Genomic DNA, 12,416 nt, shown 5'->3' with positions numbered 1-12,416 from the left:
TCGACCCCCAAAGGGGTCCCGACCCACAGGTTGAGAACCACTGCTATAGCATATTGCAGCCTCTGCAAGCCACCGTTTGCTGCAAGGAGATAAATTGCTGGGAGGCAGAGGCCAAAGGGTTGGGTCTGATGGGTGGGTGAGACTACATTCAGTGTATAAGACGCACCCAAATTTTCACCTTTTAGGGGAAAAGGTGCATCTTATACTCCAAAAAATACAGTATGCAACAAGGTATGCAATTACAATTACCGTATTTTTCAGAGTATAAGACGCACCAAGGTTTTGAAGAGACATTTTTTTTTAAAAAAAGTAGGTAGGTAGATAGATGGATAGAGAGGGAGTGAAGAAAGAGAAATACAGTAGGTAGCTAGGTAGCTAGCTAGCTAGGTAGATAAAGGGATAGAGAGAGAAATAGAGATAAATAGATAGAGAAATACAGTAGGTAGGTAGGGAGAGAGAGAGGGTAGGTAGGTAGGTAGGTAGGTAGGTAGGTAGGTAGGTAGGTAGGTAGGTAGGTAGGTAGGTAGGTAGAGGGATAGAGAGAGAGAAATACAGTAGGAAGGTATGGAGAGAGTAGGTAGGTAGGCAGATGTTTCCAGGTTTATTTATCCATGTGCTGGAGAAGGGAACTTTGTTTCTGCTGGCACAGCACTTGATCAATGTAATTCTCATCAGTTAAAGAGCTTTCCAAAAGGAAAAAAAAAGTTTTTGCGCTCTGCAAACCTCCGAAAAACAGCCAGTTTTTCGCAAAAACGAGCCTGGTTTTTTTCAAATAAAAGACATGAACAGCCTTGGGGCAGCTTGCAGAGTGCACCTGGGGGGCGGGGGGAGGCAAAAAAGAGCAAAAAACGGGCCTGTTTTTTGTTAAACAAATTGCATGCATAGCCTTATGGATGCTGGGGGATGGGGGGGGGCAAAAAACAGCTCATTTTTGCTCGTTTCTGCCCTCCCCAGCCCCCAGAAGCTAAGGCTCATAAGGCTATACAGGGCCATTTTGGTGAAGGTGGAGGGGCTTCGGGAGGGGGAAAATGCTGTATTTAATGTATAAGACGCACCCAGATTTTCAGCCTCTTTTTTGAGGAAAAAAGGTGAGTCTTGTACTCCGAAAAATACGGTAGATAATGTTGGGTTTGACAAGAATAGAATTTGACACCTTACAGCAGCTAACATAGTGTTATCAATTCTTTTTTTTAACATATACATTCACATGTCCTTTTTATTTTCTTTTTTATCCCTGTTAATTATTTTAACAAGTTTTGCTGTTCTTTTCGTCTCTGAACATAGAAAAATAAATGAAATCAAATAATTAAGGAATGATATCTAATATTGTGAAGCTTATACAGTAATAGTGTGTGAGATTGATCAGTGCTTTGACAGAGACAAATTATGAAGCTATGTTGCAATTATATTAATACATAAAACACATTTTTTCACAAAATCATGCAGCAAAGCAACACTCCATCTGAATTAAATCTCAAGACAGACATACAGCATGGAAATCAGAAAGAGAAAGAAAAATGTGAGTGTTTCAGAAAAATCATTATTGAAATGATTGGTGAAATAGAATTCTGTATAATGATGTCACCAGATTCATATAGTAACATTTTCTATTTTAATTACTTCAGTCATATTTTCAGATTGTATTACTGTAGCCTATTTTATGTTTCACTTTTTTATTTAGGTGAAAGTATTAGCAGTGATACTTCTATTGGATACAACCATGAAATGGGCATGAGTTTGGCTACCTGGCAAACATGTGAAGAAAATAATGATATATCCATGCATGCTGACATTTCCGTTGATCCAGAAGCCCCTCAGTGGTTGGCTACCAACTTCTCAGGTATGTAGTCTTAAAAGGGAAAGATAAACTGAATTGGTATTAATCGTAACTTTATACTTCAGCTAAGGAAACTGAGTTATGAAATGGTTGAGCTTTCTACCATCTTGTTTGGAGATCAAACAAAGGACATGACATCATTCATTCATTCCATGTTCAGAGGCTTGTACCAACTCTTCTGTTTTGCCTTCCCTAGTGATTAGTCCTTTCACTTCTTCCCAGACATGGGAACATATATGGTATTGTCATATTTCTTAAGTGCCTAAACTCTAATAACTTTAATATATGTAATAGAAGAGTGTATGTCTGTATAAGTGTAAACTTTTATTTTTGCATTTACTTTTCCATTGATACAATAATCCTCTAAAGTGAGGAATAGCTGGCATACCTTGATTGGGTTTTAGGTACAAGTCCAATATGTTTTTTTCTCCCGGGAAATTTAATCAGTGTGTTAATTTTTATCATGCTGATGTTCAAAAACATTTTATTCAAGCTGCTGCGTTTATGGTTTTATTGTCTTTATCATCTACTTTTTTCTTATTATGTTGTATTTTATATTTCAATTGCTCTAGAAATTTGCATGATTTTATTCCAGTATAACTAAATGGAAAACCAGGTTTCTTTTTTTAAAAAAAATTATATTTCATCATTATAAGACATGTATATGATTTCAATAAAGTAGTATTTAAGCATTGTTGATGCGTTAAAGGTCTATCTTTACACCTTTAAAGGTAGGAGAAAATGAAATTTATATCTTTGTATTTTTGTTTCTAAATTTTAAATGAATAAAATTTGATATCTTTTTCTCTTTTTGCACATATGTTAATATGTGCAAAGGCTCATGCAAACCATTCTTTCTTTTAGACAGCAGTGAATTCCTTGCTGATGATTATAGCATAATTGCTGGTGGCACTCTTACTGGATGGCATCCTGACTCTGCAGCTGTATTGTGGAGAAGAACTTTAGGAATTCTTGGAGATGTGAACAATATCCAGTCTCCTAAAATACATGCCAGAGTTGTTGAATATCTCTTTGAGTTATGGCACAAATTAGCAAAGGTAAGGTTGAATGTTATGATAAATTTACTGTGAGGTAAGCAGCTAAAATAAACATTGTATAATATATTCAAATCAAATAATTATAGTTCCTGAAAAATAATTAACAGTATAATTTAATGATAGAAATATTAATATGAAAGTGATATATTCAAATTAATAGATTATAGTAGATATGCAATATTAAGGGATAATTGTGGATTCAAGTTATTGTTATGACTGCTCATGACTTCATAAGGTTCTCCTCTTATATTAAACATTTGCTACTTAGCCACAAGTTAATTTTCATGGCATGATGAAGGCCATACGCCCAAATGGGCACAAATTTGGAAAGTTTCAAGCTGTGAAATGAATGACTTGACTATTTGTAGTAAGCCACCCAAAGGGCACAAAAGTACTCCCATTTTTTTGCCCCACACATGTTAAAAAACAGAGGCTAACTTGCTAGATGTGATCCCTACGTCAAACATTTTGGAACCCCGTATTTTAGCTAGCATGATGGTCTCCAATAGCAGACATTTGCTAAACGAATACTGGACTAAATAAGGAATAAATGAACTAAAATCCAACAATATCTAGAAAGCGATGGATTCTCCATCATTCCACTAATGTGTTTAGAACAATTTTAATGTATATTTCTTTTCGGCAAGCTAATGGATCTTGTTCCATAGAAAATGGAGACATTTGCAAACAACTGCTCCAATTTCAGAACCCTGTTCATGACAGAATAATGATGAAAAAAGGCAATAGGAGAAATGCATTATTTAAAATTCCATTGATTCCTGTAAAATGAAGAAAAGAAAGAACATGTATAGACCATCTCACGTCTTGGTCTCATCAGCTAAATTTATTCCAACCAATTAGAAAATAACTGAGAACCAATATTTTGCATGTAAATGTTTAAGAAGAATGCAACTAACTTTATTAAGGCTGATGAAATTTAAAACACTTAAATTGTTTCTTGTTTATTTGTTTTAGATAAGAGACAATCTGGCAATAAGTCTGGATAACCAGTCTACCCCATGCCCTCCTGTTTTAATTCCACCACTTAGAATATTTGCATCATGGTTGTTCAAGGTAAGTTAGTTGTTTATTTGCTTTTGCATGAAAATGCAAATAGTTCGTGGATGGGCTTGGAACAGAGGGAAAGTTTTTTTATTGCCAAACAAGATGCCCTACTTAGAATTTTCCAGAATTACTCAGAATGCTTTTAGTGTCTTGTGTTCCAGGTGAAGAAAGTCAGAAACATTTTGAACATTCCACAAGAGGTGTGCATGACACAGAAAATGTATTTCTGTTTGAAACTGGGTTAAGTAGCTTTACTCAGCATGTTCTGAGTCAGCTGTATCCTAATATACCACTCTGACATATTGAACGATCCACGTTCCAAACTTTCTAAATCTTCTGACCACATAATATAATGAGAACTTAAAAGACCTCCCAAAATAGTGTAGGTTATATTATATGACGACTGCTCCTACTATGCAATCTAAAAAAAAAAGTGAAGGGCATATTTTGTTGAAATAATAAAAATAAATTAAAATATCTCTTAACATCCAATGGAAGCAGCAATTATAATACATTGTTTTGTTTTGTTTTTTTAAAGTGATCTTCTTACCACAACTCCAGAAACCAATCTATTTGTATTCGGTATGATTTGAAAAAATAAAAAGTTCAATTATTTCCTAAGTTATACTAGCTCCAAAGAAAATATAACCACTGTAGCATGAAGATTATATTCTGTCCTTAAATCAAAAGTTAACAAAGCCAACATAGTAATTATAGGTAGTCCTCGACGTATGACCACAGTGGAGCTCAAAATTTCTGTTGCTAAGCAAAACATTTGTTAAGTGAATTTTGCCCCATTTTATGACTTTTCTTGCCACAGTTGTTAATTGATTCATTGCAGTTGTTAGGTTAGTAACACAACTGTTAAGTGAATGTGGCTTCCCCATTGACTTTACTTGTCAAAAGGTCTGAATTTTGATCACGTAACCATGGGGATGCTGCAAAAGTGTAAAACTCGACCATAAGTAACTTTTTCCAGTGCCATTATAACTTCACTTAATGGTTCACTTAAAGTGACCATTACAATGGTCACTTAATGAACTGTTGTAAGATGAAGACTACATGTATAGCTTAATGCATGCGTATAACTTTGTTTTTTTACCTAATGTCTATCTTTGTGTGCAAGAAGGTATACTATAGAACCCAACATATACGTGTAAATAAGCTATAAATTCTACTTTCCTCTTAGCAAAGTTTTTAAAAAGATAGTTGTGAGCATTTTTTTTACTATGTATAGCATAAAGTTAGTTATCCAGAATCACCTATATGGAAACAGTGCAGCATATTTTGTGGGGTGTGACCTCAGGGGCAATGAATCCTGCTTACCCAGGCAAATCAATGATTGAGGCTTAATCGTTGCCCTGTACAGTAACAGAGTTGGAAGGGACCTTGGAGGTCATCTAGTCCAACCCCCTGCTCATGCAGGAGACCTATACTAGGGATTAGAACTGCCGACCTTTCTGATTGACAAGTTCAGTGTCTTAGCCACTGAGCCACCTAGTCAGTGATAGGTGTCCACAGAAATGGTAGTGGGAATGGTTGGTAAAAAAATTTCATATCGGGATATGTGATTATATAAAGGTATATTGTTATTAAACAGACAATCAAGAATGTAAGGGAATTAGGTTTATGGGGAAAAAAATTAATTGTAATTGAATATACACTGTACAATGAAAGTGAGGTGCCTAGTTATATTAGATGAAAAATCTGTGATTGTAAATGTAATTGAGAATATGGATGCAAAAACACTTGTAACCAAACGACATGCTGTATATAATGGATGAGAATTTTTTTATGTTGTTTTTTTATGTTTAAAAATAAAAACAAATTCCAAAAAAAAAAAAAAGAAATGGTAGTGGGCCACAGGAAGGTAGGAATTGTGGGGACTTGAACAGATTTACTGAAACCTACTTGTTGAGAAAGAATATATAAAACTTGTATCATCACACTTTGCATTACTGGAGGTTTGCACTAGATTAGAAAACTTATCTATTTATGAATTAACAATTTAAGATCAACAATTAAAAAAAATTTTTTTGAGTGTTTAAAAAAGTGTTTTGAACTAGCATCAGAAATAGAATCAAAACCACTCTGGTGAGGATATTTACATATTTTAATATATAATGGTCTGGTAGTTTCAGAGTTCACAAATGATTTAACAAAATGTTTTTTTTTTTAGGCTACAACTTTACCCGATGAATATAAAGAAGGAAAGATTCATGCCTACAAACTGATATGTGCTATGATGACAAGACGTCAAGATTTTATGCCAAATCCTGACTACCTGGTGCATTTTTATCTTATCATGCACATTGGCTTAACTAACAAAGATCAGGTATTAATGAGATTGTTCTAATTTTAAAACTGAATTGCCTAATTTGGATCATAAGATTTTTTTTGTGTGTAAATGAAAGGAAATTCTGGAGTAGATTGAAATGAGGCTAAGGGAAAGAATGAATAGAGGAAAAAAATGAATAACTTTTTTTCCAACATAGGATACAGCCTTTAATAGAAGGGCTTTCACCTCAAACCATTTTCACTTCATTTCTTACTGAAAACTGGTCGTCCTAGATATCCCTAGTATAAAGAGCATTTAGTTGCTTTTCCAGAAACAGCAGTTCTTCTACAATCTCACTTTGCCTGGAGAAGCCAAAGTGGGTTTCCACAAGCAACAAAGAAACACAAAGCCTATAGCTTTGTGAGATGGTTAAAGTCACGGATCTAGCTATTTGTTAGAAGTATCTAACAATCACAGACGTTTTCTGGTTTACTTATTAATGTATTATGTATTATTTGTTTGATTTTGTTCATGAAAGGATTGCCAAACACTTTTTTTTAGATTACAACTTCAGCAGATGAATGTAAAGAAAGAAAGATTTAGGGGGCTTTTAGTATTGCAAACTTTCGAAAAAACCTGTCTTATACTATAAAGGTGTCAAAAGCATCTGATTGAATTCTTCTGGATGACTTACAGGTTTAAAGGCCTAAAGATGTGAACTAAATACTTGACATTGTTCAGCAAAAGACCTTTCTAGTTATTCTTTACTTCTTACAGCTTATTCAGAAATTCTGCCTTATTCAGATATAAGATTTGAATATATCAGATATTATATAGCTAAATATCTCTGTTCATGAAAACCAATTGTAATTTGTGGGGTTGGGAAATTTCACAAGGTTTCTTCCTAGGAGCACCACAATAGGTTCTAATGCTTTTCTGTTATGCTTCCAATTACAGACTCAGAGTGGTTAATTTCTTAAAGCATCTTTAGCTCCCCTGCAGACTAACACTGAATTACAGCTAGAAGCATGTGGACAAATGTTTGGGAAATGGTTAATGGGCCTTGCATCAGAGCAAGATGTGATTTTGGGCTAGGCAAAGTATTGCACTTTTCTTGGAAATGAGAGGAGAGGGAAAGTAAAGAAGCTGGAATTGGAACAAATTATTGCTAATTTATATAATCCCCCTCAGTGTATTATATGTAATGTAATCTTTAGTAAGAATAGAATCAGTGATAGGTTATGACTGGTACACCCCGGTACGGACATACCGGTGCCTGCTGGGAGCACCAGGTTCCATTCCGGTACGGTGCTCTGGAGGGCCCACTTGCCTGCCCACACTCCTTATCAGTATTTGAGGTTTTCAGGGCTTACGCACACGTGCACGAAACATACGGCGCCTGCATGGCACTCCGCCAAGCAGCTGGAGCGTTGCAGGCGGCAAGGCCCTGCGCACCATATTGGTTGCAACAGGATCCGGAACCCACCACTGAATAGAATGCTCAGCTGGATCTGGGAGTTATAAATTTGGTCTTACAAAGAATGATCTTAGCCTCATTATAAGAGGTCCCACGAGAGCATTCCTTAAAAAATGGATCCTGAAGATCTGAATAATTATAAATAGGATGGATTTGGTTTAAGTCAAATTGATTCAATTCATAATTTAATTCACTAGTCAGGGAGAGCCAATTTAATGTTTTAAATCATTTCACTTATCAGGAATTTTTTGCAATCATAATTTTTAGTAAAAGTGCTTGTTTGATACAGTATGAATGCAATGGTTTATTCAGGGATATATATAAATTTTAGAATGTACTTACATTTCATACAATTTTTGTCAGATTTTAAAAAAATCATTTTTATATAAAATAACATTAGAATATTAATAGCAAATTAGCACTTATGTAGTTGTGAAGACATTAGGAGATGAACCAGCTTCAGCTGAATTATTTGTGGGTATTTGAGAGATACATTTGCCATGTTATAACAGCATAACCACCAGCTGCTTTTAAATTGGCTTGTTCTCACTAATTTTCTTCAGCAAACAATAAAAATAGATTATTACTTAAAACGTGCTCTTCTGATTTAAAGTACATTTTGTTAAAAATAAAGAATAGACAATTTAAATCAAGTCAGCACAAAACATTTAAAACTTTGGTAAAAGGCAAATAAAGTGCTCATCTGTTCTTTTTTTTTTCAGAGACTGGCAAAAGAAAGACAAATTGTCTTGCTTTTCAGTTTCCAAATTGCTTTGCAGTTTTCAGTGAATTATTCCAGAGGAAGAGAACACTCTTTGTAAACCAACAAAACTAATTGCCGCTCTTACAATTTGCATTAACTCCTTCAGCTTCTGAATCCAAACGTTTAAATTTCTTACTTAAGCTTCCTTTGTTGACAATCTCATGATCAAACATACATATATGGATTGGTCTAATAATTAAGGCATTAGGCTAGAAACCAAGAATTAGAATAACAGAGTTGGAAGGTTGTAGGCCATCTAGTCCAACCCCTGGTCAAGCAGGAGACCCTATACCATTTCTGACAGATGCTGCCCATCTCTTCTTTAAAGCATCCAGTGATTGAAGCACCCAAATTTCTGAAAGCAAGCTGTTCCATTGGTTGATTGTTCTCACTGTCAGGAAATTTCTCGTTTCTAGGTTGAATCTCTCCTTGATCAGGTTTCATCCATTATTCCTTGTCTGGGCTCTATGGTTGATTGTTTACAATTTACAATAGAATTGTAAAGTCTAGTCTCTCCTGAGGCATGAAAAATCAGCTGGGTGACTTTGGGTAAGTCACTCAATCTCATTTCAACCCACCCCACAGGGTTGTTGTTTTTAGGGAAAACTGGTATCAGTTGTTTCAGGAAGAAATAAGGCATTTCTGTCTGTTATATAAGAACATATATATGGAAGTGTAAATATTGCTCTATCCATCAAGATTCAGAACAACAATTTTCCACTATGGATAATTCGTACACTCCTTACTTTCTTCTTTATACACTATATCCAACTCTTAACAGAATAACAGAATTGGAATGGACCCTTGTAGGGTATCTAGTCTACCTCCTGCCCAAGCAGGAGGCTCTACACTACACTATTTCTGATAGATGCCAGTTCAGTCTCTTCTTGAAAACTTCCAGTGATGAAACTCCCACAGCTTCTGAAGGCAAACTGTCCCATTGATTGATTGTTCTCACTATCAGAAAATTCCTCCTTATTTCTAGCTTGAATCTCTTTTTGATCAATTTCCATCCATTATTCCTTATTTGGCCTTCTGGTGCTTTGGAAAATAGGATGACCACCTCCTCTCTGTGACAGCCTCTGTGGAACACTGCTATCATATCTTCTCTGGTCCTTCTCTTCACTAGACTAGCCACCAGTGGTGGGATTCGGCTGGTACGCCCTGGTACAGGTGTACCTGTGCCTGCTGGGAGCACCAGGTACTGTTCTGGTACAGTGCTCCGGAGGGTCCACCTGCCCGCCCATGCTCCTTACCTGTATTTCATCTGTTCAGGGCTTCCATATGCGTATGGAGTATACGGCGCCTGCGCGATGCTCCGCCGAGCAGCTGGAGTGTTGTGAGCGGTAAGTACTCCTGCGCGCGCTGTGCACATGTGTGTGCACGTGCTGTGTGCACGTGCTGTGTGCATTCATGTGGTGGACACCTGGCCCCATTTCACCATATCGGTTGCACCAGGATCCAGAACCCACCACTGCTAGCCATGCCCAGTTTCTGTAACCATTCTTCATTTGTTTTAGCCTCCAGTCTACTGATCATCTTTGTTGCTCTTCTCTGCCCTATTTCTAGTCTCAACATCTTTTTTATATTGTGGTGACCAAAACTGGATGCAGTATTCTAGGTGTGGTCTTGATCGAATTGCTCTGTTAATGCAACTTAGGATTGCATTGATTTTTGGGCTGCTGCTGCATACTGTTAGCAATAGCAATAGCACTTAGACTTATTTATCACTTTACAGCCCTCTCTAAGAGGCCTACAGAGTCAGCATATTGCCCCCAACAGTTTTGGGTCCTCATTTTATCCACCTTGGAAGGATGGAAGTGATTCAGCCTTGAGCCTGGTAAGAGTTGAACTGCCTAATTGCAGGCAGCCAGTAGTCAGCAGAAGTAGCCTGCAGTACTGTACTCTAACCACTGCGCCACCGTGGCTCATATTTAATTGGTTCTCCACTAAGACTCTTAAGATCCCTCTCACAGTTACTGCTATCGAACCTGTTTCTCCCAATCTATATGTGTACTTTTTGTTTTTCTTGTTTGAGTGTAAGACTTTACTTTTCTCTACATTGAATTTCATTTTGTTTGTTAGGGCCCAGTATTCAAATCTGTCAAGATCCATCTGGATGTTGAGCCTATCATCTCAGATGTTGGCTATTCCTGCCAGCTTAGTATCATCTGCAAATCTGATAAGTTCCCCTTTTACTCCCTCATCTAAGTCGTTTATGAAGATATTGAAGAGTACTGGGCCTAAGATGGAACCTTGTAGTACCCCACTACTTACTTCTCTCCCTATAGATATAGGACCATTAAGGACTACTCATTGAGTATGGTTTTTCAGTTAGTTACAAATCCTTCTGATGGTGATGCTATCTAGCTTACCAAGAAGTAGGTTGTGGTCTATCTTGTCAAATGCCTTTCGGAAGTCTAAGTACAGTGTACTATGTCCACAGCATTTTGCTGGTCTATTAATTTAGTTATGTCAAAGAATGAAATAAGATTGGTTTGGCATGATCTGTTTTTAACAAACGCATGCTGATTTCTAGTTATTATTTTATTTATTTCTAGATGTTTGCAGATCTTTTCCAGTATCTTCCTTGGGTCTGTTTTCCCCCCCTCTTTTTTAAAGGTGGAAGCCACATCAAGTCTTTTTCAGTCTTCTGGTAGTTCCCCGGTGCTCCGGGATTTTTGAAAGATAATGGTATAGTGCAGGGATAGTCAACCTTTTTATACCTACCGCCCACTTTTGTATCTCTGTTAGCAGTAAAATTTTCTAACCGCCCACCGGTTCCACAATAATGGTGATTTATAAAGTAGGGAAGTAACTTTGCTTTATAAAGTTTATAAAGCAGAGTTACAGCAAACCCCTACCGCCCACCATGAAAGCTGGAACGCCCACTAGTGGGCGGTAGGGACCAGGTTTACTACCATTGGTATAGTGCTTCTGAGATGACATCTGCCAGCTCCTTTAGAACTCTGGGGATGTAATCCGTCAGATCCCTGCGATTTATATTTATCAAGATCAGACACCATTTTATTGCTTGGTTTAATTTTTATTTCTAGTTTGTCTTTTACAGTTGCGTTTTTGGTAGGTTGGGCACTATAGTTTCTTTTTTCATGAAGATGCATGCGAAGAATGAATTAAGCAGCTCTGCTTTCTCTCTGCTGCCTGTTACTTCTTTGCCATTTTGTATTGTATTTATTTGTCTTGTATGCCGCCCACTCCCCAAGGACTCCGGGCGGCTCACAATAGACAAGGGAAGGGGGAAGACTAGACAAAGACAACACTTTAAAAACAAAACCGCAACATTCACAATTTCCGCGGGGCTGGATGTTTCACAGGCCCCCCGGCCTGCTGGAGCAGCCAGGACTTGGTGGCTTTGCGGAAAGCCGGGAGGGTCGTAAGGGTCCGGATCTCGACATTTTCTCGATTTTCTCTCTTTAGTGGACTGTTTTCTTGCTATTTATATGTTAAAAGAAACTTTTTGTTATTAAAGATTGTTGCAAGTCTTTGTTCATTCTGAGCCTTTGCTTTCCTGACTTTGTCTTCACAGATTCTGGCTATCTGCTGATATTCTGCCTTAGTTATTTGCCCCTCTTTCCATTTTTTGTACCTATCTTTTTTGTCCTTTAGTTTATCAGAGAGATCTTTGTGCAACCATGCGGGTCTCAGGGGCTTCACTGAAAATGCCTCTTCTCTGTTCTAGCCCAACAATGTCTCTGAAGTTTTCCTTGCAATAACTATCTTATTGAGTAGACTAGAACTAGATCATGTATATTGTTCATAAAGTATGCCTTCCAACCATGCAGAAAAAGGTTGAAACATAAACAAACCAAACTTTTTAAAAATCTGTCTCTACTTTTATACAGACTAATTTGTTGCTGTTATCTCCTTGCTTGCTATATATGGTATATTTGGTGGTTTTTTTTTACTTGTATGATGTG

General features: G+C 36.8%; 1 protein-coding gene across 2 annotated transcripts in view; it reads left to right on the top strand.

The window, feature by feature from the left end:
• The window catches only part of RALGAPA2 (Ral GTPase activating protein catalytic subunit alpha 2), a 192,220-nt gene that overhangs the window by 63,250 nt on the left and 116,554 nt on the right, over positions 1–12,416 (top strand). For both annotated transcript variants that reach the window (XM_087721899.1, XM_087721898.1), the window contains 5 exons: positions 1,447–1,519; positions 1,682–1,840; positions 2,702–2,895; positions 3,871–3,969; positions 6,140–6,295. In XM_087721899.1, coding sequence (XP_087578025.1) covers positions 1,447–1,519; positions 1,682–1,840; positions 2,702–2,895; positions 3,871–3,969; positions 6,140–6,295 — 681 coding nt within the window. The remainder of the gene's footprint in view (positions 1–1,446; positions 1,520–1,681; positions 1,841–2,701; positions 2,896–3,870; positions 3,970–6,139; positions 6,296–12,416) is intronic.

Source organism: Thamnophis sirtalis, unplaced genomic scaffold, assembly GCF_051295495.1.
Source record: "Thamnophis sirtalis isolate CommonGarterSnake01/CBP01778 unplaced genomic scaffold, rThaSir2_p1.2 scaffold_8, whole genome shotgun sequence".
Classification (NCBI taxonomy): Eukaryota; Metazoa; Chordata; class Lepidosauria; order Squamata; family Natricidae; genus Thamnophis; species Thamnophis sirtalis.
The sequence above is the reverse complement of the archived record's forward strand: the minus strand, read 5'-3'. Positions and strand labels throughout refer to the sequence as shown.